This window comes from Rana temporaria, chromosome 8 (genome assembly GCF_905171775.1).
Source record: "Rana temporaria chromosome 8, aRanTem1.1, whole genome shotgun sequence".
In the NCBI taxonomy this organism is placed as follows: Eukaryota; Metazoa; Chordata; class Amphibia; order Anura; family Ranidae; genus Rana; species Rana temporaria.
The window spans coordinates 173,906,428-173,931,298 of NC_053496.1; the positions used below are offsets into that span (position 1 = coordinate 173,906,428).

Here is a 24,871-nt window from a genome sequence, read left to right on the forward strand (position 1 = left end):
TACATACTGTCCCTGGTTTTACTGAGCCTGGCAACCCTGTTGCGGCCCCCTAGTGGCATGGGGCCCTCAGGCAGTGCCCGAGTGACTCAATAGTCAGTCCGCCCCTGATTGTAACATATACAATCTGATTAAATGGGGAATAAGCCAATATGGTGCAATCATATTGTAACATGTGTGACCAGATTATTCCAATAAAGTTATTAAAAAAAAAAAACCACACACACAAGACTGAGCAATTTAAACCTTTTATTAAGTTATAAAAATTAAAAAATACGAACAGCACACAACCATCCAAGTGTTCATCTGAACATAGAACATTCTATTCCCTGCTTCTGTCCGTTCCTCCCCAAGTTGGTGACGGGTAGATGATCCCTTTGACAGATTGTGCAGGAGGGGGGGAGGGGGTGTGGCGGGACCCAGCTGGTATGCGAATTCTCAATCATTAACCAATAGGCAAGCTGGAAGGGTAATACAGGGACCTTCATATGCTGAATAGAAGTGTTAACCAACTGAATCACGAGACTGGCCGAACAGAATCGCAAACATCTCGGCAGGTAAATATATTTCCATCCATAGATATTTAAAACAGGCATTAGCTGCAATGTTGGAGTTTTGCTTTACGTCACCCCTTGCACAGTCCTAGAGGTGAAACGCCATTGGAAATGGTTTGGAATGACCATTGACTTTATTATTCATAAACATACCCGATGAACACTGTATAAATTGTAATATATTGCAGTCCTTAAGGTGGCTGCATTCCTTTTCTTTTTGCTTTCTATCCATTACCTTCACCTGGTGGTCCTTTAACACACTTCCTGTCCTAGGGTGACAACACTCACTGTATTGTATCTCTGGAAGGAACAGGGTTGTCACTCTAGAACAGGACTACATAACACCTCCCTCTCTCCATAAACATAGGTGGAGGTTTTCTGTAGTCCAGAGTAAGAGCTGAGAACAAAGTGAGCGTGCAGCAGAGGAAGTGATCAGCTCACAAGCTTTCTGGCGGGATCAAATAGCAGAAATTCATTCTTGGGATTTGTATAGCTTTCAAGTCTAGAGCATAAACCCTCCACATTTTCAATTTCTCCTTTAACCTCCATCAAGCCCTACAATGACCTTCTACAGCTCCACCGCCCAGAGTTTGGGACCATCGGGGGAAGGGTCCTTTCCTCCCATTGTGTCCTGTTCCTCTACATCAGTGATGGGGAACCTTGGCATCCCATATGTACTCTGCAGTGTAGCTGAGCATCATGGGAAATGTAATTCCAAAACATCTGGGGTGCCAAGGTTCACCATCACTGGTCTACAAGTTTGTTGGGGAGGTGATGAGAAATAAGCTTAATGCCGCGTACACACAACCATTTTTAATGATCTAGAAAAAACAAAGTTTTTTTCAACATTTCCCCGTTCTTCCCAAACTGCCTAAACTGAGGATTTTTTTTTTTATATATATACATTTTGGGGATATTTATTATAGCAAAAAGTAAAAAAAAAAAATGTTTTTTTTTTTTCAAAATTGTTGCTCTTTTTTTTTTTTTGCGCTATTAACAAACAAAAAAAACGCAAAGGTGATCAAATACCACCAAAAGAAAGCTCTATTTGTGTGAAAAAAAGGAAAGGACGTCAATTTTGTTCGTGAGCCACGTCGCACGACTGCGCCATTGTCAGTTAAAGCGACGCTGTGCCGAATCGCAAAAAGTGGCCTGGTCTTTGGTCAGCCAAATGGCCCGGGGCTGAAGTGGTTGAACAACCGTGACTGAACTGATGTAACAAGCAGTCCACATGTGTGAAAGGGGCCTTGGATCATTCAATAGAAGACAGACCCCTTTCACACTGACGAGTTTTTCAGGCGGTACAACGCTAAAAATAGCTCCGCTATACTGCCTGAAAAACTCCTTCACTGCAGACTCAATGTGAAAGCCAGAGGGCTTTCACACTGAGGCAATGCGCTGGCGGGAGAGAAAAAAATCTCCTGTCAGCAGCATCTTTGGAGCGGTGAGAGGAGCGGCGTGTATATAAACAATGGGAAACCGTGGCAATACCACCCGCAATGCGCCTAGCGGGGGTTAATACCGCTCCGCTAGCGGCCGATTCCCGTGGCAATCCCGGCGGTATAGTGCAGCTATTTTTAGCAGCGCTATACCGCCACCGCGGCTCCCGCCCCAGTCTAAAAGGGGCCTAATGCAGTTCCTGGTAGACATCAGAATTAAATCACCCAAGTCTCTCCTATCTCTGTGAGACCAATGGCGGGATCCCTGTGCCGATTTCCCAGGTCAGCAGAACTGCTGTGCCCATGAGGAGTTCCCACCATCCCGGTGCTGAGTTCCCAGGTAAGCACACCCTTATGAGGGGTTCCCACCACCTCTGTGTTGGGTTCCCAGGTCAGCACTCCATTATGAGGGGTTACCACCATCCCTGTGCTGAGTTCCTGAATCTACACACCTGCTGTGCCCTTTATGAGGGGCTCCCACCATCCCTGTGACGAGTTCCGAGGTAAGCACACCCTTATGAGGGGTTCCCACCACCTCTGTGTTGGGTTCCCAGGTCAGCACTCCATTATAAGGGGTTCCCACCATCCCTGTGCCGAGTTCCTGTGTCTGTACACCAGCTGTGCCCATGAGGGGTGCCCACCATCCCTGTGCCGAGTTCCCGGGTCTGTACACCAGCTGTGCCCATGAGGGGTGCCCACCATCCCTGTGCTGAGTTCCTGGATCTAAACACCTGCTGTGCCCTTTATGAGGGGCTCCCAATATCCCTGTGTCAAGTTCCCAGGTCAGCACACCAGTAAGAGGGATTGCCACCAGTAGGATAGGAATAAAGCCAGGAATTATGGCCACAAAACTGAAACCATACTGAATTTATTATTGGTTCTATATCGTAAAGAATTCAACAGTTATGGTGACATCACCAGATGAACATATCACATGTTTATAGTGGAAAGGAATTATGGAAGGCCAGCTAACCAATAGAGTCCCAAAGAGATATAGAAAGCCAACAGGTGGCAAAACCCACCAGGCTTATACTTGACGATGACCAATCCTGCATGATCATCATTGGCTGTGGGATTTTTGATGTGAAACGAGTTGCTCTTCGTCCGTAAAACTTTTGCGGCACTCGGAACAGGAAAACGGCTTCTTGCCGGAATGGAGTCTCATATGCTTACTGAGGTGCGCCTTTTGCGAGAAGCATCGGCCGCACTCCGGACAGGAAAAGGGCTTCTCACCGGTGTGGACCCTCCGGTGCAGCGTGAGAAGAGTCCCCGACTTAAACGACTTCCCACAATCCGTACACGGGAAGGGCTTTTCCCCGGTGTGGTCCCTCTGGTGGAGAATAAGGTGGGACTTTTTCTTGAAGGACTTCTCGCACTCGGAACACGAGAAGGGCTTTTCACTAGTGTGGACTCTTTGGTGCGTGTTGAGTTCCGATTTTGTTTTGAAGGACTTATCGCACTCCGTACATGAATACGGCTTCTCGCCAGTGTGAACCCTCTGGTGGACCTGAAGCTGATATTTTTTTACAAACAGCTTGTCGCAGTCTGGGCATGAAAAGATCTCCTTGCCCGTATGAGTTCTTTGATGTACGTAAAGGTCGCATTTCTTTTTGAAAGATTTCCCGCACTCCAAGCAGATCAGCGATCCCTCTTTTATACTCAGTTTCTGCAGCTGCTCTTTCTTTTTGAGGAGCTTGTCCCGCCGTTTCTCCAGGTGGTTCTGCTGGTGTATGATGAGTGTGTGCTTTCGGGTGAAACACTTCCCGCACTCCGGACACGAGAACGGCGTCTCACCCGTGTGGATCCTCTGATGCGTTGTTAGATGATACTTCTCTTTAAAGCTCTGCCCACATTCAGTGCATGAATAAGGCCTCTCGTCTGTGTGATGTCTCAAGTGATGGACCAGCCCCGACTTGAATTCAAAGGATTTCCCACAATCCGGACACGGAAAGGCCAGCAGTCCAACGTGATGTTTTTGGTGCTTTAGCAGATTTGATCTTGTCGTGAAACATTTCCCACACTCCGTGCACGGAAACAGGCGCTCCCCTACATGGGTTTTCTCATGGATGGCCAGTGATGATTTTGTTTTAAAATATTCATCACATTCAGGACATGGAAAAAGCCTAGTGTCTCCAAGTGTTACCACATCTGAGAAACCTCCCATGAGACTATTGGGAATGATGGTATTATCTTCTGCATAGCAACCCGAAGGTAAAATTAGAGGTCCCTCTAAGGTATTCTGGACATCTATTTCATCTGCTGGCAAAAAGAAATGGTATTAGCATTAAATGCATCTCCAATTCCATATATTTTGGTCTAGTTATCAACAGTTTCACAGAACTCTGGTATGCAACTGTTTTCAATCCTAACATTGCTATAAAATGTACAATACGATAGTATCTCCATCTCATTTGTTGGGAACATGACGTTATATTGCGGAATGGAGATGGACCTTTCATATGATCTACAGAAACTCTACCTTATTTGTTGGGAACATGACATTATGTTGAGAAAGGGAGATGGACCTTCCACCTCATTTGTTGGGCACATTAGATAATGGCGTAGGTACATTGTGAAATCTTGTCCAGAAGAACATCATCAATCTTATCATAAATGAAGGATTTTCTCTATGCAGATGAAACTGTGCTCCACTTTAACAAGAAAGATCACATGTATGACCAACACATTCAGAGCATGAAGTTATCATTACTGTGTGTTACCTTTCAAATGGTGTACAATATCTCATTTGTTGGGAACATGATGTTATAATGAGGAATGGAGATGGACCTTTCATATGGCATTCTCCATGTCTGTCTGTCCACCTGCAAGGTGATTTATGTGGCCAGTCTCTGGGTGGAGACCAAACCTGATTTAAGCCAGCCAAGCCTGCAATCTCAGTATCTCCTCCTCATTTGTTGGGAACATGATGTTACATTGAGGAATAGAGATGGACCTTTCATATGGTTTCATATGGTGTACAGTATCTCCTCCTCATTTGTTGGGAACATGACGTTATATTGAGGAATGGAGATGGACCTTTCATATGATCTACAGAACCTCTACCTTATTTGTTGGGAACATGACATTATGTTGAGGAATGGAGATGGACCTTCCACCTCATTTGTTGGGCACATCAGATGGTGGGGTAGGTACATCGATGAGGTTCTTCTGGTCAAGATTTTACAATCTTATCATAAATTAAAGGATTTTCTCTATGCAGATGAAACGGTGCTCCACTTTAATGAGAAAGATCACATGTATGACCAACACATTCAGAGATTGACTTTATTATTACTGTATTTGTGGTTATAGAGCCAGGATTAGTTTATTACCAATAGCCACAAACATAAAATATAGATACAAGTAGAGGTTAAACTATCCATAAACAAACATAAAACCAAGTCACACCCCATTAACTACTTGCCGATCGCCGCACGCACTTTTACATCGGCTGAATGGCACGGACAGGCAAACGAGAGTATACATTCCTTTAAATTTGCCACCGTCATCGGGAGCGGTGATCAGTGTCGTTTCACAGTAAGTTCATCCCCTCACAGTTAGAATCACTCCCTAGGACACACAAACTCTTCCTCGCCTCTTAGTGGTTAACCTCTTCCCGACCAGTGTCATTTACACAGTAATCAGTGCATTTTTATCAATGTATAAATGACAATGGTCCCAAAATAGCATCAAAAGTGTCTGATGTGTCCGCCATAATGTCGCAGTCACGATAAAAAATAAAAAAAAAAGCTGATCGCCACCATTACTAGTAAAAAAAGAATACTAATAAAAATGCCATAAAACTATCGCCTATTTTGTAGACGCTATAACTTTTGCGCAAACCAATCAAAAACGCTTATTGCGATTTTTTTACCAAAAATATGTAGAAGAATACGGGGGTATTTTGGGGATATTTATCATAGTAAAAAAATAGATTTTTTTTCAAAATTGTCGCTCTGCTTTAGTTTATAGTGCAAAAAATAAAAACTGCAGAGGTGATCAAATACCACCAAAAAAAAGCTCTATTTGTGAGAAAAAAAGGATGTTAATTTTGTTGGGGAGCCACGTTGCACGACCGTGCAATTGTCAGTTAAAGCGACGCAGTGCCGAATCGCAAAAAGAGCTTTGGTCATTTGGCAGCCAAATCCTCCGGGGCTGAAGTGGTTAACTACACTTTAAGAAGGTGGGTTTTTTTTCAGCCAATGTTTGCATCCCTTTGCTGGTCTAAATTTTATAGTCTAAACCAGGGGTCTCCAAACTTTTCGAAACAAAGGGCAAGTTTACGGTCCTTCAGACATTAGGGGGGGCCCAGACTGTGATCACTGGGCGTAGAATAGGTCCTGATGTCAGTGGGAAAAAAACAGTGCCCCATCATTGGTGTTATAAGGAGGAATTGGGCTCCATCATTGGTGTCATGTCCCATCATTGGTGGTGCCAATGGTAGAAATTGGGCCCCATCGTTGGCGTTTGGGAGAAATTGGGCCCAGTCATTGGGAAGGATTATGCCCCACTGTTAGTATCAGTGGATGAAATGGTGCCCTAAGGGCCGGATAAATGCAAGCAAAGGGCTGCATCTGGCCCCCGGCCACAGTTTGGAAACCACTTGTCTAAACTCAATCACTTTCAGTCGATATGCATATCTTTAACTGGCAGACCTACAAAAAAAAGGTGAACTGCGTTAGGAGGTGTTCATGATCTACAGTACCTGTTTCATTATCTAGAGAAGGTTCCTCCTTTATAATTGTAACCAAAATGTCAGGATCTTCAGATGACTGCAGGTCATCCCTCTCGTAAGTCTCTTCTTCGTCCGCTTCAACCTTGATTTTAAGATTAAGCAGTTCTTCATCCTAATGCCAGAAAATAACAGATAATATCTTTAACCTGTAGGCAGTAATACACTTCAAAGAAGAATATAAACTCAAACCGTCTGAGATCTACTGTACTTCACCTACCTGATCATAAGGGATTGTGAGATCCTCCTGTGTGGAATCATCGGAATACAGAGGAGGAGGACATCTCTCTGGTGGGTTCCTTTTACTGGATACATTTGCTTTAACCTCAATTTTCTTATCTTCCCTCTAAAATCATAAAATGATTGTGAGCACTAATGACCTACTGAAGAACATAAGTCTAATACAGTTTGATATCAACATAGTCCCACCTACCTGATGGTGATGAGGGAGGGTGTGATCTTCCTGTGTGGAATCCCGGGAATACAGAGGATGGGAACCTCTCTCTGGTGGGTTCCTTTTACTGGATTCATCGGCTTTAGCCTCAGCTTTCAAATCTTTCCCCTAAGAATCACAAAATGAGCACTAATGACCTACAGAAGAACATAGTCTAGTCAAGCTGGATATCAACATAGTCCCATCTACCTGATGACGGTGAGGGATGGTGTGATCTTCCTGTGAGGAATCCCAGGAATACAGAGGACGGGGACACCTCTCTGGTGGGTTCCCATTACTGGATCCATCTGTAGGAAACACACACACTGACTGAATACAAAGCACTAATAATAAACAAGGGACAAAAAATGCTTGAATGGACGCAACGCGTAAGGGCGGTCAGATCATGGAGTCAGATGATGGGGGATCTAGGTGGACCCTCCGTACTGCTCTCTCATTTACAATAAAGTCTCCTCTTACCCGGTGATGTGAGGGGCGGCTGATTCTCCATCATGACGTCCTTGTAGAGATCCTTGTGTCCTTCTAAATACTCCCACTCCTCCATGGAGAAATAGACAGTGACATCCTGACACCTTATAGGAACCTGGCACACACAATGATACAGTCACATCCCTTGTCTGTTAATGGATAATGTCCCAGAATTCCCAGTACCGCTCACCTCTTCTGTCAGCAGCTTTGTGATCTTGTTGGTGACTTCTAAAATCTTTTTTCTGTTACGTGTTTCGGGTTTCAAAGACAGAGATGAAGGAGCCGTAATGGGGTTCTCTCTATTCCCTGATGTCATTTTCACCACTATATGATCCTGTGAAGAGAGAAAGACAACAGGCATTTTAAAATTTGAAGAATATCAGTTAGTCCACTAAATAAAATGGGACCGTAATGCATGTAACATGCATTGCTATGCGTTGTGGTATTGCACGCATTACCACAACGCCAAGATAAAAATGGGCTCTTAAAATTTTCAGATCTTTATCTGTAATCTAAAATATTGGCCAACCAGTGGACAAAACAACCTTCTTTCTTTTTCTAAACCGGGAGACCAGCAGTTAGATATCGGTCCAGGTAACTCAAATTAAAGTGAATGTAAACTGTAACATTGAACTTTGCTCCACTGAAAGGGTTTTGTTTTGTTTGCGAGTGTTGTCTCCCAAAACTAGCAGGGTTCAAGCCAAAGTGGTGTGCAGTACCGCATTTGGCCTGAGGTGGGGGGTACCAACGCCGATCGGAAATGCTCGAAAAGACTCGGTTCCCGAGCCTGAGGTCTGCCGAGGTCAGCTGAGCTGTCCTCTGGCCTTTCCGTGTGTTTCCAAGGCTCTCCGGTGCCCCCCATCTCTGGCCACATGCGGTATTGCATGGCATTAAAGTCAATGTGGAACAAATTATTTTTATTTCTATTGACTTCAATGGGGAAACGCACTTTGAGATGTGAGTACTTTGGATTACGAGCATTCTCCTAGAATGGCTTATGCTCGTAATCCGAGGTTCCACTGTAATTGCATTATTCTCAAAGATCTCGGAGGACTACTAGATATGTGCTACAAACTTTCTGTTAATTTTGGATGCATTTGTTCATTGAAGAATTTTGTTTCGTCATATCCGTTATGTTGAACCGATTCGTTTTTGGAATTCGTTTTGCATCTTCAGCAGTCCTAGCAGATTTGAAAAAATTTGCATTTTTTTCCAGAAGATTGCCATACATCGATATATTAACAAATCTGACAGATTTGAATCAGAAGGATTCAATATTTTCAGATGCTAGTCCAACCCACTAAGAGAAATGGCATGAACTGGTTGGACAATTTCAACTAGCGTCATGTGCATACGAAATAACGAATGGAATGAAATTCGGATCTATTCGTTATTCGAATCTGAATTATCTAAAATAAAATCATCTAAAATGTTTTCTAAAATTGCCCATCGGGCCCAAACTACTGTTATCACCCGAATGAGGGGGGGGGGGGGGGGGGGGGATATGGACCTGAATCCAAAGTAACACCACCTCAAGGGTCCCCAGGCATACAGCTCACAAAGAGCACCGTTCCCCCAAATGCCAGGGCCCATGATCGTTAGGCAAGAGTCTAGCATTCAGTCCCCTCCAAAAGCCTCTGTCCCGGCTAGGTCTGTGACAGCCATTAACTCAGAGACCCTCCACATAGAGGGGCACCTTGCAAGTGAGGTCAGACAAGGGAATATCCCCAATAGGTTGGAAGGGTGGCACCTGAAGGGCCAAGAGAACAAGGTTAAGGTTCCACAGAGTTGCAAAAAAACTGTACAGATGAAGAAAAGCGTGCAACACCCTGCACAAAGAGCTTAACTAAGGATCGGGAGGCCAATGGTCTCTAAAACAGAATGACAAGGCTGAGTTTTGACCCTTGATGGTTCTCAAAGTTAGATGCTACAAGAGGATGGATTTGATTCGTCCCATGGTGTACTTTCCATGATGAAAATGGTAGGGATGACCAAATCCGATGTGTCTCTGTCCTTTAGGACCTGGGCTTCAACAGTATGCCATTATAGCCTGTGACCAAGAAGCAGGATGGTGGACTGGTCCATGAGCCAGAAGGTCTGAACGATCTGGGAGGGCCAATGGAGAATCTGTCAGCACTCCAAGTACTTAGTCTTCCTGGGCCAGTTCACTGCAGAGAAAAGCACTATAATGCCCTCTATCTCCATTCTGCAGAGCAGACAAAGAAGATGATGTAGAGGATAGAAGGTGCAGAACAGGTGGAACTGATCCTATGGAGCCACCAGAGCTTCAGCTGTGAAGGTCCACAGATCTCTGGGCCTCGCAACAAACCAGTTTGTTGTTGAACTCAGATTACAGAAGATCCATGTTCAGCTTCCCCCACCTGTGGTAAGGGGCTTAGAACAGATGGAGAGCCTATACTCCCGGAATCAGATGCCAATGGCGGAGAAAAGTTGGATTGCATTTTTTCCTGCCTAGGATGTGGATGGAAAACGGGGCCGGGACACGTAGTTCCATCTAAGAAAGCATCAAATCCGCTTCTCTGAGAAAGATTCAACTTCTGGTGCTTTCTGGATGGTTGATGTAGGCTTCAGCTGTGGCATTGTCCAACTGGATTCTTGTTGGGTGAGCTTGCAGCTGAGGGATCCAGCATTCAAGAGACAACAAAATCTCTGAGTTCCAGGATGTTGATGGAATGACGGGGAAGTCCACTACCCCAAGAGGGCATCCAGTATGGACAGGGCTTTTTTTCAGGGGGAACTTGGGGGAACTCAGTTCCACCACCTCTGGCTCAGACCCTTTGGTGCCTGCTCACCACAATCAGTTGTAAACACAGAAGTCTGGTTTATGTGTTTACAAGTGACAGCTCTGCACTGTGTGTAACCCCCCTGAACCCTGCACTCTGTATGTAATGCAATCCTCGTATTTAATGCCCCTTTAAGACCCTTCTACTGTTCGTGAAATCTGAACGGGGTCGTGGTCAAGTTCCTGCAACTATTTTCTGAGAAAAAAAGCTCTGAGTACGGGCATTCATAATGAGATGTTTCAATGTCTTTTTTTTTGGGGGGGGGGGGGTGGAGACTTCAGCATCAGGGAGAGTCTGGTCCTGGTTGAGTTGCAAGGGTCTGGAGCAGTGGTGGTGCATCCATAAAGGACACACCCCCCCTCTCCTGTCACTGCTCCAATTACCATAGATAGATTCATGCATTGCACCCCCAAAAGGTGTCTTCAAGGACAGGGCTCCACCACCGGCAGACCAGAGCTCTGGACCTGTATAGCACCCTGCCGTTAACTCAATATGGTGAACGGCATGCCAAGGTGAGCGCCACCACGGGATCTAATGCCCAAATTAGACATTCCAGTCCTGCACCGCAACTTCACCAAGCAGGGGCCAGGTACGGTCCCCAACGCTAAGCGGAGGAGTCAACTGCCATGCAGGACCCCTTCATCATTGCATGTGTGTATCCTTTGGGGGGGGGGGGGGCTTCGGTGGGGGGGTGCAGTACACATATTTTTACAACCCCCAGCCGCAAGTGTAAATGAGTCCGAACACTGGCAAAATTGTTTACCACTCCCCCTGATGCTGTTTCTTTATTTTTTTTGTAGACCCCTGTGGGGATTTTGCATTGGGGGGCGCACTACAACAAGCATTTGGCTCGCCGTTGCAACATGGTCCTATTGACTTACATTGGAGAGTTTGCTGCATGTCATACACGGCTGCACTGGAAGCACATGTGTGCTGCAGCAAGCGGGGGGTAGAAAATGCAGATCAACTACCTGTTTTTACCGTCCCATGAAGGAGTCTTGCTCAGGCACAAAAACGCATGTTGTGCATTTTTTTTAGGACCCTTTCACACTTGCTTTGCTGTTTGAAGCATGACCCACATTTAGATCGCTCTTCAGGCAGCAATAGACAGGCGGTGAGGAGTCGTAGTATTGCCCCCCATCGCCTGTTTTAACCCCCTAAATGCAGTAGACTGTGCGATTAGTGCGGGGTCAGTTGCAGAGCAGCCACATTCACTTGAATAGGTTGAGGCTGGTCGCGGCATGTGTACACCCCTCAGCAGCAAAAGAGGGGTCGGCTGGGGAGGGGTGGCATTAAAAACGCGATAACTGCCCCAATCGCAAGTGTAAACAAGTCCTTAGGCCGACGAGTTTTCTAAACGCACAAACATTCGCATTTTTCGCAAACCGCGGGTGGCACTTTCAATGCCATTAATCGTTAAGCGTGGGTAGCAGATGCGTGTTTTGCCACAACATACACATACAGAAAAAAAAAATGGGCGATGCTCTGCGACTGAAAATGGCTGCGAAGCTACTTTGGGGCGTTTGTCGCGCGTAGGGCGGCATAATCCAGTAAATAGGATGCGCAAGGTGGAATACGCAAAAAAAAAACAACGCTCTGCGACTGCAAAGGTTTTGGTGCTGCTTTGATGTGTCTGGCATGCAAAGATGTGTGCGTTTTGGTGTGTGACGCTCATTAACGCATTAAAAACGTGAAAAAAAAACGCTCAAGCGTGAATGGGGTCTTAAAGTCTACGAGGCCAAAAATACATGACAAGGTTCAAAAAATAAATAAAGCATTTGCGTACCTTTTCTGTATTGAAAATAAATTGCTTCCTGCTGCTGAGTGTCGTGCGTCGGCGCAAAATCGCTCGAGTGCAAATGGCAGCTAAATGTGTCTATAAAGCTTTTAGAACGTAAAACAAAACAAAACAAAAAACACAGTTTATAAAATAAAAGAAAGGAACATTTTTTGGGGGTGATTTGTCACTGAAAAGCAAAATAAATAAAAGGCGCAGACTTGGCGCCTGCGCTCCCAGAATCCTCCTTACCTCCCCGGTCAGCAGGTAGATGATCTCCAGGGTGAGGTTCAGGATAGTCTCGGTCAGCCGAGTGCAGTTCTCCTCCATGTCTCACAGCCTCCTCCATTCACTTCCTGCACAAGCAGCTTCCACCCTCCCACACTCAGCATTCTGGGTAAAAGCCAAACCCTTCACTGCCTGGTTCAGCTCGGCCATTTTGTTGTAGACCAGGAGGAACTCTTAAAATTTCTATCAATATCTGTCAAAACAAAACAGCAAAAAAAAAAAAAATTAAAACAACCAGCTGAGAACAAATTCAATTAGCTCAGCTTCTCATCTGTTCATTTAGCTGCATTCCTAGAGGTCTCCACATTGGAGGGGCTACAACAAAATGGCCACCACCATACACTTAGAGCAGGGGTGTCAAACTGGCGGCCCTCCAGCTGTTGCAAAACTACAAGTCCCATGAGGCATTGCAAGGCTAACAGTTACAAGCATGACTCTCACAAGCATAGGCATGATGGGACTTGTAGTTTCGGAACAGCTGGAGGGCCGTCAGTTTGACACCCCTGACTTAGAGTGATTTAAGTGGTTTCCTGCTACAGGTGATCTTGTCTTTTGATGTCCCCACCGGTCTACAACAAGGGGAGACCTAATTCAGAATAATAACACTGTGTCTACAGCAAGGCGGGGGTTAATTTCACAGTAAATTGTAAAACTATTCAAATATGGCAGAATGAGGGTTAATACACGGTAAAACAACACAAAGATGACAGGACGAGGGTTAATACATGCTAAAACAACGCAAAGATGACAGGACGAGGGTTAATACACGGTAAAACAACGCAAAGATGACAGAACGAGGGTTAATACATGGTAAAGCAACACAAATATGACAGGACGAGTGTTAATACATGGTAAAGCAACACAAAGATGACAGGACGAGTGTTAATACATGGTAAAGCAACACAAAGATGACAGGACGAGTGTTAATACATGGTAAAGCAACACAAAGATGACAGGATGAGGGTTTATACATGGTAAAACAATGCAAAGACAGCAAGGCAGGGGTTAACCCACAGAAAAAAAAATAGATGGCAAGGTGAGGGTTAATCTAGGGTAAAACACTGAATATATGGCAAGGCGAGAGTTCATCTTCATGAGCACAATGGCATAGGCCAGGGTTTCTCAACTCCAGTCCTCAAGGCGCAACAACAGGTCATGTTTTCAGCCTTTCCATTATTTTGCACAGGTGATTTGATCAGTTTCACTGCCTTAGCAATTACCACAGCTTTTTTATCTGAGTGACATCTTGAAAACAGGACCTGTTGAGACGCCTTGAGGACTGGAGTTGAGAAACACTGGCCTAGTCAATAGGGCCAGGGTTAATCCACAATAAAACAATGCACAGATGCCAAGGCAAGGGCAAACCTAAGATAGAACCAATCACCCTGAGAGCGAAGCAAGGGTAAATTCCCAGTAAGACAATGCATAGACGTCAAGGCGAGGGTTAATACACTGTAAAACACCACATCGAATGGCAAGGTTAACCCACGGCAAAACAATGCACAGACACCAAGGCGGGAGTTAATCCACAGTAAAACAACGCACAGATGGCAAGGCAAGGGTTAACCTAAGATAGAACCAATCACTTTGACAGCAAAGCAAGGGTTAATTCCCAGTAAGACAATGCATAGACGCCAAGGCGAGGGTTAATGCACTGTAAAATGCCACACAGAATGCTAAGGTGAGGGTTAACCCACGGTAAAACAATGCACAGACACCAAGGCGAGGATTAATCCAGAGTAAAACAATGCATAGATGACAAGGCAAGGGTTAAACCCACAGTCAAACAATGCATAGAAGGCATGGTGAGGGTTAATCAGGGTTAAGTACAACCAATCACTGACAGCAAAGCAAGGGTTAATTCACAGTAAACCAATGGACAGACAGCAAGGTGAAGGTTAATCGACAATAAGAAATAAAAAATGCATGGTTGGCAAGGCGAGGGTTAACCTAAGAGCCATTCACTGACGGCAAAGCAAGGGTTAATCCACAGGAAAACACTGCATAGAATGGCAAGGCGTGGGTTAACCCACGATAAAACAATGCCTAGACAGCACGGCAAGGGTTAATCTACAGTAAGCAGCTAACTGGATGGCAAAGTAGGAGTCAATCCACAGTGAAACGCTGCATAGATGGCAGGGCAAGGGTTAAACTTCATGAACACACTGGCACAGGCAGAACATCGAGGGTTCATCCACAGTTAAACAATGCATAGATGGCAAGGAGAGGGTTAATCTAAGATAGAACCAATCACTGACAGCAAAGCGAGGGTTAACCAAAAGTAAAACAATGCACAGACAGCATGGCAAGGGTTAATCTACAGTAAAACAATGCATAGATGGCATAGCAGGGGTTAACCCACAGTAAAACCCAAACTAGATGGCTAAGTGAGGGTTAATCCACAGTCAAACAATGCATAGATGGCAAGGCGGGGGTTAATTCAAGATAGAGCCCATCACTAAAAGCAAAGCAAGGGTTAATCCATAGTAAAACACTGCATAGAATGGCACTTTGAGGGGTTAATACACGATAAAACAATGCATAGACAGCATAGCAAGGGTTAATCTACAGCAAAACAATGCATAAGGCAAGGGAAGGGTTAATCTACAGTCCAACCATTCATTGATGGCAAGGCAAGGGTTAATTCACAGTAAAACAATGCCTAAGCAGCACATTAAGGGTTAACACAGTAAAACCATGCATGCAAGGCAAGGGTTAATCCCAACAGAATCATGCGTCTACAGCAGGGCGAGGGTTAACTCACAGTGACTTATTGCATTCAGACTCGTGTGTGCACAGCAGGGAAGGGGTTAATCCCCCATCGATCTGTCTACAGGGAGGTGAGGGTTAATCTTTGCTATGTGACCGAGTCTATAGAAGAAAACTACATTACCCACACTCCTGTGCATCCCCTCCCCCTCCCTTAGAGATCATTAGCCGAAGCCCGGAGCAGCAGGAAAGGTGCAGGTATGTGTTCTTCCAGTGTTCCCTCCTGACTGCACAACGCCAGTGTCCGACCGCTCGCTATCTATACTCTTATCCTACACAATGACATCATTTCCATTATGCCCTCTGACATCATAATCTAATGGGAGCTCAGAGGAAAGTCACTTCTTCTGATCTCCATATGAAACTGAACGTAGGACCAATGTGGAGGAAGGAGGAGGACACGGCTACTGTGGTATAGAGTCATCATGTTTGTCTTTTTTTATACAATTAATGTTATTCAGCCCATTTTATGAGTTATAAACTAACCAATCAGACAATAGATTCATGAAATCCTGAAGAACAATGATGATTGGCAGAGCTGAAATTGGCCAAGCCTTCTGGAGACCCAAAGAGCTGGTGAGGAACATAGAAGAACATTCAAACCTAACATGGGACAAATGTGGAGGAAGGAGGATATAGCTACTGCGGTCCAAATTCGTCATGTTTGTCTTTTTTGATACAATTAATGGTATTCAGTCCATTTTATATATTATCAGCTAACCAGACAATGGATTCATGAGAACCTGAAGAACAATGCTGTCTGATGTCAGAGCTGGAATGACCAAAGGCCATACAAAACTTCTGGAGACCCAAAGAGCTGGTGAGGAACATAGAAGAGATTGCTACCGATGCAACTCCACTCCATTCTCAAATGTTGTCCCTCACAAAACTTCGGGAGACCCAAAAAGCTGGCGAGGAACATAGAAGAGATTGCTACCAATGCAACTCCACTCCATTCTCAAATGTTTTCCCTCACAAAACTTTGGGATACCCAAAGAGCTGGTGAGGAACATAGAAGAGATGATTGCTACCAATGCAACTCCACTCCATTCTCAAATGTTTTCCCTCACAAAACATTCGGGAGACGCAAAGAGCTGGCGAGGAACATAGAAGAGATTGCTACCAATGCAACTCCACTCCATTCTCAAATGTTTTCCCTCACAAAACTTTGGGATACCCAAAGAGCTGGTGAGGAACATAGAAGAGATGATTGCTACCAATGCAACTCCACTCCATTCTCAAATGTTTTCCCTCACAAAACATTCGGGAGACGCAAAGAGCTGGTGAGGAACATAGAAGAGATTGCTACCAATGCAACTCCACTCCATTCTCAAATGTTTTCCCTCACAAAGAAGATTTGAACGTTGGTGTTACAGAAGGAGCCATGAAATCATCTGGAGGAACATGGTCATGAATGAAGAGTCGATAAACCTGAACCAGATCTAGTAGAAGGAATATTGAAGAGAAAATCAACATTTTTTTGTCCCACCCAAATGCCTCGTACACATGGCCAGGATTTCCGACGGGGAAAAGTCAGTCGGGAATCCTTACAGGAAAAAAGAGAGCCAGTTCTCTTTATGTTGCCGGACGTTTTTGGCAGTTTTCCCATCGGAAAAACTGCAATGGAGCATTCACACATTCGGGATTCCTGGCCAAAAGCTCTCATCGCAGTTTTTCTGACGGGAAAACTGGCAAAAGAGCTGGTGTGGAGCCATAAAAATCATCTGGAGGAACATAGTCATGAACGAAGAGTCGGAAAAACTGAACCAGGTCTAGTAGAAGGAATATTGAAGAGAAAATCGACAATTTTTTGTCCCACCCAAAGAGCTGGTGAGGAAGATAGAAGAGATTGCTACCAATGCAACTCCACTCTATTCTCAGAAATGTTTTCCCTCACAAAGTAGATTTGAACGTTGGTGTTACAGAAGGAGCCATAAAATCATCTGGAGGAACATGGTCATGAATGAAGAGTCAATAAAACTGAACCAGGTCTAGTAGAAGGAATATTGAACAGAAAATCGACAATTTTTTGTCCCACCCAAAGAGCTGGTGAGGAACATAGAAGAGATTGCTACCAATGCAACTCCACTCCATTCTCAGAAATGTTTTCCCTCACAAAGAAGATTTAAACGTTGGTGTTACAGAAGGAGCGATAAAATCATCTGCAGGAACATGGTCATGAATGAAGAGTCGATAAAACTGAACCAGGTCTAGTAGAAGAAAAATTGAAGAGAAAATCGCCAATTTATTTTGCCCTATCTTAAAGTGGAGGTTCACCCTCAAAAAAAATTCTGACACATGGAGTCGAGCCATCCTACCGACAGAATGCCGGTGTTTTTTTTTTTTTCTCAGCACATACCTCGTTATTACGATTTTCACCCCCCCCCCCCCCCCGGCAATGTGCTGAGAAAAAAAAAAACACCGGCATTCTGTTGGTAGGATGGCTCAACTCCATGTGATGTCAGATTTTTTTTGGAGGGTGAACCTCCACTTTAAGAAGCTAATCTGGAGAGGACCTCCAGGAGGTGCAAGAGGGCAAGACAAAGAACAGGAAGGGGAGAAGAAGAACATGGTGGATGGATGACATCCAGGAAATGAATGGCTGCCCTGACGTACAGTAAAACAGAACGCTTACCTGGCAAAAGACAAGGACAAGTGGAAAGAGATGGTGGAGACCAGGTTTGAAGTTCACCAACGACCACAAGAGGTCATGGTGGTGGTAGGTCATCAAGATTCATGGCTAGAATGTGATATCGTCTAGAGCAGCCTTTCTCAACCTTCAACGGCTCAACCAAAGAATGGGAAAGGGAGAAGAAGAACATGGCGGATGGATGACATCCAGGAAATGAATGGCTGCCGTGACGTAAAGCAGAACGCTAACCTGGCAATAGACAAAGCCAAGTGGAAAGAGATGGAGGAGGCAAGGTTCCAAGTTTGATGTTTACCAAAGACCATAAAAGGGTCATAGTGGTGTTACGTCATCAAGGCTCATGGCTGGATTGTAATATCTTCTAGAGCAGGCTTTCTCAACCTTCAGTGGCTCAACCTTTTAATGGCTGATGTGTTTAGAGGGTAGGTAACCTCTTCTTTGTTTTGGCGCTGAAGAAGGGGGTACCTACCCTTGAAACGTATGAAGCCATGGAAAGTGTCTTGCCTATGTTGGGATTGACGTAGTGGACCAGAGTGTGTGGGTCACTGTGGATATTGATCCTTTTTTTTCCTAAAAACTGTTTTTAAGGTAATGTGCAAGGCTGATGCACCCTCTGTTTTTGTTCTTCCAGTGTTCTTTGGGGGCTTCCCCAGTCCTCAGGGGGCTGCAAAGTCTTGCCCAGCTTCAAGTTGTCAAAGGTCGACTTTTGCCAGTACACCCACCTCGAGCACAGGAGGTTGTTTGTTTGCTGGTATAACCTTTGGAGGAACCTTAGTTGAGGAACCCTGATCTAGAGTGTCACACCTACTCTTCCATATCCAAGGGATATTGTGCTTTCTTTTAAAGTCCTATTCAAATACACGACATGACCATTTATGATTTGAATACAAGTTCTTATTTCTGATGGTCTTTTTTTGTTGATGGAATGAGGACACAGTCCAAGGCATTGGATTCCAGTTTATAAATGTTTGATCACTGGAGACAGCCCTACCATAAACAATAGGCCATGTCCTCAGATCTGCTCCAAGTTTTATCCAGAATAAAGTATTTTTAGGGTTCTAAAAGGCAATGGGTGTTGGCGCGGCCTGGACAGCGATGGAGTAGGACTCATGCATAGTGAGCTCCTCTTGCCACATTTCCTGAGCACTATTCTGGATGTTACCCAGCCTGTCCAAACCTTCACCATATTGCTTCCCGCACCCAGGAGTAGGTCAAGAGCATGTCCCTGCCTAAGCGGATGACAGAGATGGCGGAGAAGGACCTGCAGGCCAAAGACACAACAACGACACTGCAAAGGTCCTGGACGCTATTGCCCCTCTACAGGGGACACACAGCAAAAATAGAGGAGGTGAAAATAGATATCTCCTTATTGCGCCAGGATCTATCCACAGTGAGGGACCGGGTCACGGAGGCGGAGCCCCGCATAAGTGCGTCGGAAGATATACTGCACCCCCTGAGACATACCACGGAGGACTTGCAGCAGCCAATACACCTGCTACATGCACACCAGGACGACATAGAGAATCGGCTGAGACGTTGCAACCTCATGTTCATTGGCATACCTGAGAAAATGGAGGGCAAGAACTGGCTGATTATCTGGAAACCCTCCTAACTCAAAACTTCCTGTATGATTTGATGACAAATTTCTATTTCTGATGGTCCTTTGTTATAATCACTTTTTTCCTTTTTTGATGGTCCTTTGTTAATCGAAAGAGGACATAGGCCAAAGCAATGGGTTCCAGTACGTAAAATGATCACTAAAGACAGTTCTCCTATAAACATAAGACCGTATCCTCAGATCTGCTAGGAGGTTTATCCAGAGTAATAATACACAATTTAAGGTTCTACAAGGCAGTGGGTTGTTGCTTAAATACATGGTTGCTTATTTAAATGCTTAATGCCCGTACACGCGATTGGATTTTCCGCCAGCAAAAGTCCGATGTGAGCTCTTGAACAGAAATTCCAACCGTGTGTATGCTCAATCGGACTTTTGCTGTCGGAATTTCCGACAACAAAAGATTGAGAGCTGGTTCTCAATTTTTCAGACGGAAAAATCAGATCGTCTGTAGCAATTCCGACGTGCAAAATTCCAACGCATGCTCGGAAACAATTCTAATCATGCTCGGAAGCATTGAACTTTATTTTCTTGGCTCGTCATAGTGTTGTACGTCACCGTGTTCTTGACAAATGAAAGTCCAGAGAACTTTTGTGTGACCGTGTGTATGCAAGCCAAGCTTGAGCGGAATTCCGTCGGAAAAACCATCCAAGGTTTTTCCGACGGAAAATCCGATCATATGTACTTTAGAGTTAAGTCTCCATATTGCCTTGGATATCCTAATATGCAAAGTTGATTTAACAATGTGGTGTCCATGTTACTTGCCAGCATTTTGTAATGTACAATATTTTACTGACAACTCCATTTAAGTTTTTTTTTTCTTTTAAAATTGTATGTATTGTTTGGTTTCCTCAAGGTCACCCACCCACGTAAAGGCCAGAGTCTGTTCTACAAGTCAGCAAAATGGACAAGGATGAAATAGGGAAGATATTAAATCTTACGCTGGAGATCATTTGCCTGCTGACTGGAGAGGTGAGGAGGATTCTGGGAGGTCACATGACATCACTCTTATCTCTAATAATAAAACACAGACCTGACCGGTGAGGTGAGGAGGATTCTGGGAGGTCACATGACATCACTCTAATGTCTATTAATTAAAAAAAGGACCTAACCGGAGAGGTGAGGAGGATTCTGGGAGGTCACATGGCATCACTCTTATCTCTATTACTAAAACACAGACCTGACCAGAGAGGTGAGGAGGATTCTGGGAGGTCACATGACATCACTCTTATCTCTATTAATAAAACACAGACCTGACCGGAGAGGTGAGGTGAGGAGGATTCTGGGAATTATTACCTCTATCTCTCTTGCCATACACAGGATTGCACAGTAGTTAAGAGGACATATGATGATGGACAGAGCCCTGTCTTGGTGTTTTCACCTCCCTCCTTGATATCCAAAATTAAAACCAAGCAGAAGATTCTAGAAGTCATCGTCAGGATTACTGAGCTGCTGACAGGAGAGGTGAGCAGGAATTCTGGGAGATTATCAAGTAACAGACAAGGGATGTGTCTGGATGGTGACTGTATCATTGTGTTTGTCAGGTTCCTAGTTGGAAATATGTAGAAGAATGTAAGGATTTATACGAGGATGAGAAGATCGAGAGTCAACACTCATTCCTATCGCTAGGTAAGAAAATTAGGTCCACCAAGATGCCCCATTAGAGTCCTCATTAGAGCCCCTTTTACATCAGAGTCCTCATCAGAGCTCCCTCTACATAATTTCCACATCAGTGGATGACCCTTGCCCGTGGAACGTAGTTTGGAGCACCTTGGCCTAGAGATATAGTAGAATTGAGCTCAGTCTTAGTAACCAGCATTATGTCAACAGTTTGTTTTAAGGGGCCCTCCTAGATTGTCCACCACTAAATTAGCACCACCCAGATCACCCATCATCTGATAAACACATAGAAACAATGTATTCAGTCAGTGTGTGTGTTTACTACAGATGGATCCAGTAATGGGAACCCACCAGAGAGATGTCCCCGTCCTCTGTATTCCCGGAATTCCACACAAGAAGGTCACACCATCCCTCACCATCATCAGGTAGGTGGAGCTGAGACCCTCAACGTGACTTCACTATACAATCCTTATCATGTTTCCCCCGAAAACAAGCCCTGGTCTTATATTAATTTTGGCAACAAAAAGCACAGTAGGGCTTATTTTCGGGGTCGGTTTTACCATATAAGCCCTACCCTGAAAATAAGCTCTAGTTTAAAACACTTGTAAAATCCTATAATCCACTCTATTACAGTATTATATAATATACAATGTGTGTGTTTATGTAATATAATTGTGCCAAGACCTTCTTTATAGCGCCGCTCTGCACTTCTGTGACCCGCCAGTGCTCTTTTCCCCGCAATTATATTACAGAAACACACACATTGTACATTATATACTACTGTAATAGAGTGGATTATAGGATTTTACAAGTGTTTTAAACTAGAGCTTATTTTCAGGGTAGGGCTTATATTGCAGCTCTCCTGGAAAATAAAACTAGGTCTTATTTTTGGGGTAGGTCTTATTTTTCAGGGAAGCACGGTAGGAAATATGTAGATATTTAAAAGCCAACATTCTTCACCATGATTAAAGGGGTTATAATTTTTTTAAATTTTTTTTTAAAATAACAAACATGTTGTACTTACCGCAACTGTGCAGTTCGTTTTGAACAGAGTGGCCCCGATCATGGTCTTCTGGGGTCCCTCTGAGGCTGTCTCGGCTCCTCCCCACAAGAGCTAACCCCCTTCATGGGAAGCTCTCTCCCAAGGGGGTTAGCTTGCGGGCGCGCTCCCATGATTCAGCCGGCGGCTATTTCTCTGCAATAAAAGTTGATAAAAGGACCTGGCGCCTGCCTCAATAAGTTAAGGGAGGAGAGTTAGCTGTCTGTCTAATTATACCTCAGTCACGTATAGTGAGGGCAGAACATATAATATGTCTTTTTTTTTGGAAACCTTAGACTGAAGCTATGTCTGAAATGAAGAATGAAGGTCAAGAAGAGGAAGACGACACATTTTTGAGGGATCCCGAGCATGTAATGGAGAACACTGAAATGAAGGTGACCATTAAGGAGGAAGAGGTTATTGCAGAGATCAGCACAGGTGGGTAATAGATGTTGATTACAAAAGATGTTTACATGATGATCTGATGCCAAAAGGTTTTCAGGCAAAGTCATCATGTTCCTTCTATATATTCCCAGCAGAGAAACGCTATGTCAGGAAAACCTCTAAGGGTTGCCCTACCTCATCTCCTACCTGTGATGATGAAGATGATGTCACCACCCAAGAATATTCAGGAAAAAACAACTTTATCTCAAATGCAGGACTTCACAGCATAGATAGGTCACCGGATCTCCCTAACCCCAAGAAGTCATCTTCAGATAGGTCTCATACTGTTAGCCCAAATCCAGGACTTTATGGTACAGGCAGGCCACCTGATCCTTCTAATCCTGAGGGATCTTCTCCGGATAGACCATATACTAATAATCCAGATACATATGCAGGACTTCCTAGTTCAGCTACATCTCCCAACCCCTCTAATCCTGAGAAACCACCTGTCTCCAAACCAGAGAGGGATGAGCCTGGTACTCATTTTACGTGGGAACCAAGCCTTGCTGAAGACCAGAAGATGGACACAAACATCAGTTCATTTATCTGTTCGGACTGCGGGAAAAGCTTTGCTTTGCAAAGTGATCTGGAGGTTCATCGGCCAGCCCACACGGGGAAGAAACCATATTCGTGTTCCGATTGCGGGAAGCGGTTTCCAGTGAAATCAAAACTCATCCAGCATGTCAGAGTCCACACAGGTGAGAAGCCTTTCCCCTGCCCCTGTGTGGGAGATGTTTCACCACCAAGACCAACTTGGCCTCCCACCAGATCATCCACACGGACAGAAAGCCTTTCCCGTGTAAGGAGTGTGGAAAGTGTTTCTCCAGACATTCTTCCCTTTTGATGCATCAACAGACTCACAGTGGCAACAAGGATTTTACCTGCAACGAGTGTGGGAAGAGCTTCGCCTTCAAGAATTATTTACGAATCCATGAGAAGATCCACACCGGCGAAAAGCCATTTTCCTGCTCGGAGTGCGGGAAGTGTTTTGTCCAGCGGTGGGCTTTAGTCATCCACGAACGCCTTCACCGAGGCGAAAAGCCCTACTCCTGTGCGGAGTGTGGGAGGTGCTTTGTTGATAAAGGACAGTTGGCTATTCATCAGCGCATTCACACGGGCGAGAGGCCGTACGCCTGTTCCGAGTGCTACAAAAGTTTTGTCCAGAAGTCGGCCTTGCGGAGGCACCAGAGGACGCACACGGGTGAGAGGCCATTCTCCTGCAACCAATGCGGGAAATGTTTTGCACAGAAAGCCCAACTGGTCACCCATCAGAAAGTTCACACCACCATGAAGTCACTGTCCTCCTAGTGCAGGTAATTTCCTGTTCCTCAGGAAGACCACGTTTTTTCGATCAGGTGGAAATAATTCCGAATGTGTTTCCGATTTTGTACAGATGATATACATGTAATAAAAAAATGTTGACACAGCCTGACCTCCTCCTTCACTTCTCTTACTAGACCTATTCTCCTTATCGGGATGTCCGTGTCTTATTCATCCAATGGTGCAAAAACTCAGAGAAGGCAATTCCCTGCCTGCAAAGAGCACCCGCCATATAATCTGCTTAGGTGTAATCCAAAGCCTTGTACACACAATCCAACTTTATGTCCATAACTGACGAACATGTTGTGTCGGATAATCCAACCGTGTATATGCTCCATCAGACAATTATTGGCTGGATTAACGACAACAAAAGTTGGCTGTTCATGCTCACCAATTGTTGGGCCATATCTGTTACGTCAGTTTATCCGATCCTGATTACACAATTACGTCCAACTAAAATCCGAAGTAAAAACACGCATGCTCCGAACCAATGCTAAACATCAGACAACATTAGCAGAAGTTGCATGAAGGGTGGCGGACGGTAATGAGCTGAAAAACCATGTGGTTTGGTGAATGTTGGATGTAAATGTTGGGGCGTGTGTATGTAGAACAAGTTCATGGCCAACGGCCTTCGGACAAAAATCCACGGAAAAATTGGATGAAGTCCGATCGTGTGTACGAGGCTATAGACTGTGGTCCTACTCCCGTAAGAGGAAAGATCGGTTGTTTATCTGTTTGTTAATGTAGAGTTTTCGAAAACTGATTACGCCTGTTCGGACAAAAAAAAAACAAGGTCCAAGCTACAAAATGATCATAAGTTAACACAACGTCTGATTTTTCATTTACTTGCCTACTTGCTTCCTAGGCCAATTTTGAAATGTTTCTTCTACATGTAAAAAAG

At 44.5% G+C, this 24,871-nt stretch overlaps 2 protein-coding genes across 2 annotated transcripts; one reads left to right on the plus strand and one right to left on the minus strand.

Annotated features, from left to right (window-relative positions):
- Positions 1–2,838: 2,838 nt before the first annotated feature.
- LOC120909439 (gastrula zinc finger protein XlCGF17.1-like) lies at positions 2,839–7,401 on the minus strand. Its single transcript, XM_040321209.1, has 5 exons — positions 7,366–7,401; positions 7,156–7,284; positions 6,943–7,068; positions 6,696–6,837; positions 2,839–4,246 (listed from the first exon to the last, which is right to left on the minus strand). Exon 5 carries the CDS (start codon positions 4,152–4,154, stop codon positions 3,051–3,053), a length of 1,104 nt encoding a protein of 367 aa, XP_040177143.1. The 5' UTR covers positions 4,155–4,246; positions 6,696–6,837; positions 6,943–7,068; positions 7,156–7,284; positions 7,366–7,401; the 3' UTR covers positions 2,839–3,050.
- A 13,049-nt stretch (positions 7,402–20,450) lies between these two features.
- On the plus strand, positions 20,451–24,077 carry LOC120910504 (oocyte zinc finger protein XlCOF8.4-like). Its single transcript, XM_040322262.1, has 5 exons — positions 20,451–20,519; positions 20,868–21,011; positions 22,503–22,644; positions 22,743–23,231; positions 23,354–24,077. The coding sequence occupies exons 1-5, from the start codon at positions 20,451–20,453 to the stop codon at positions 23,956–23,958; spliced, it is 1,449 nt and encodes a 482-aa protein (XP_040178196.1). The 3' UTR covers positions 23,959–24,077.
- Positions 24,078–24,871: the final 794 nt, after the last annotated feature.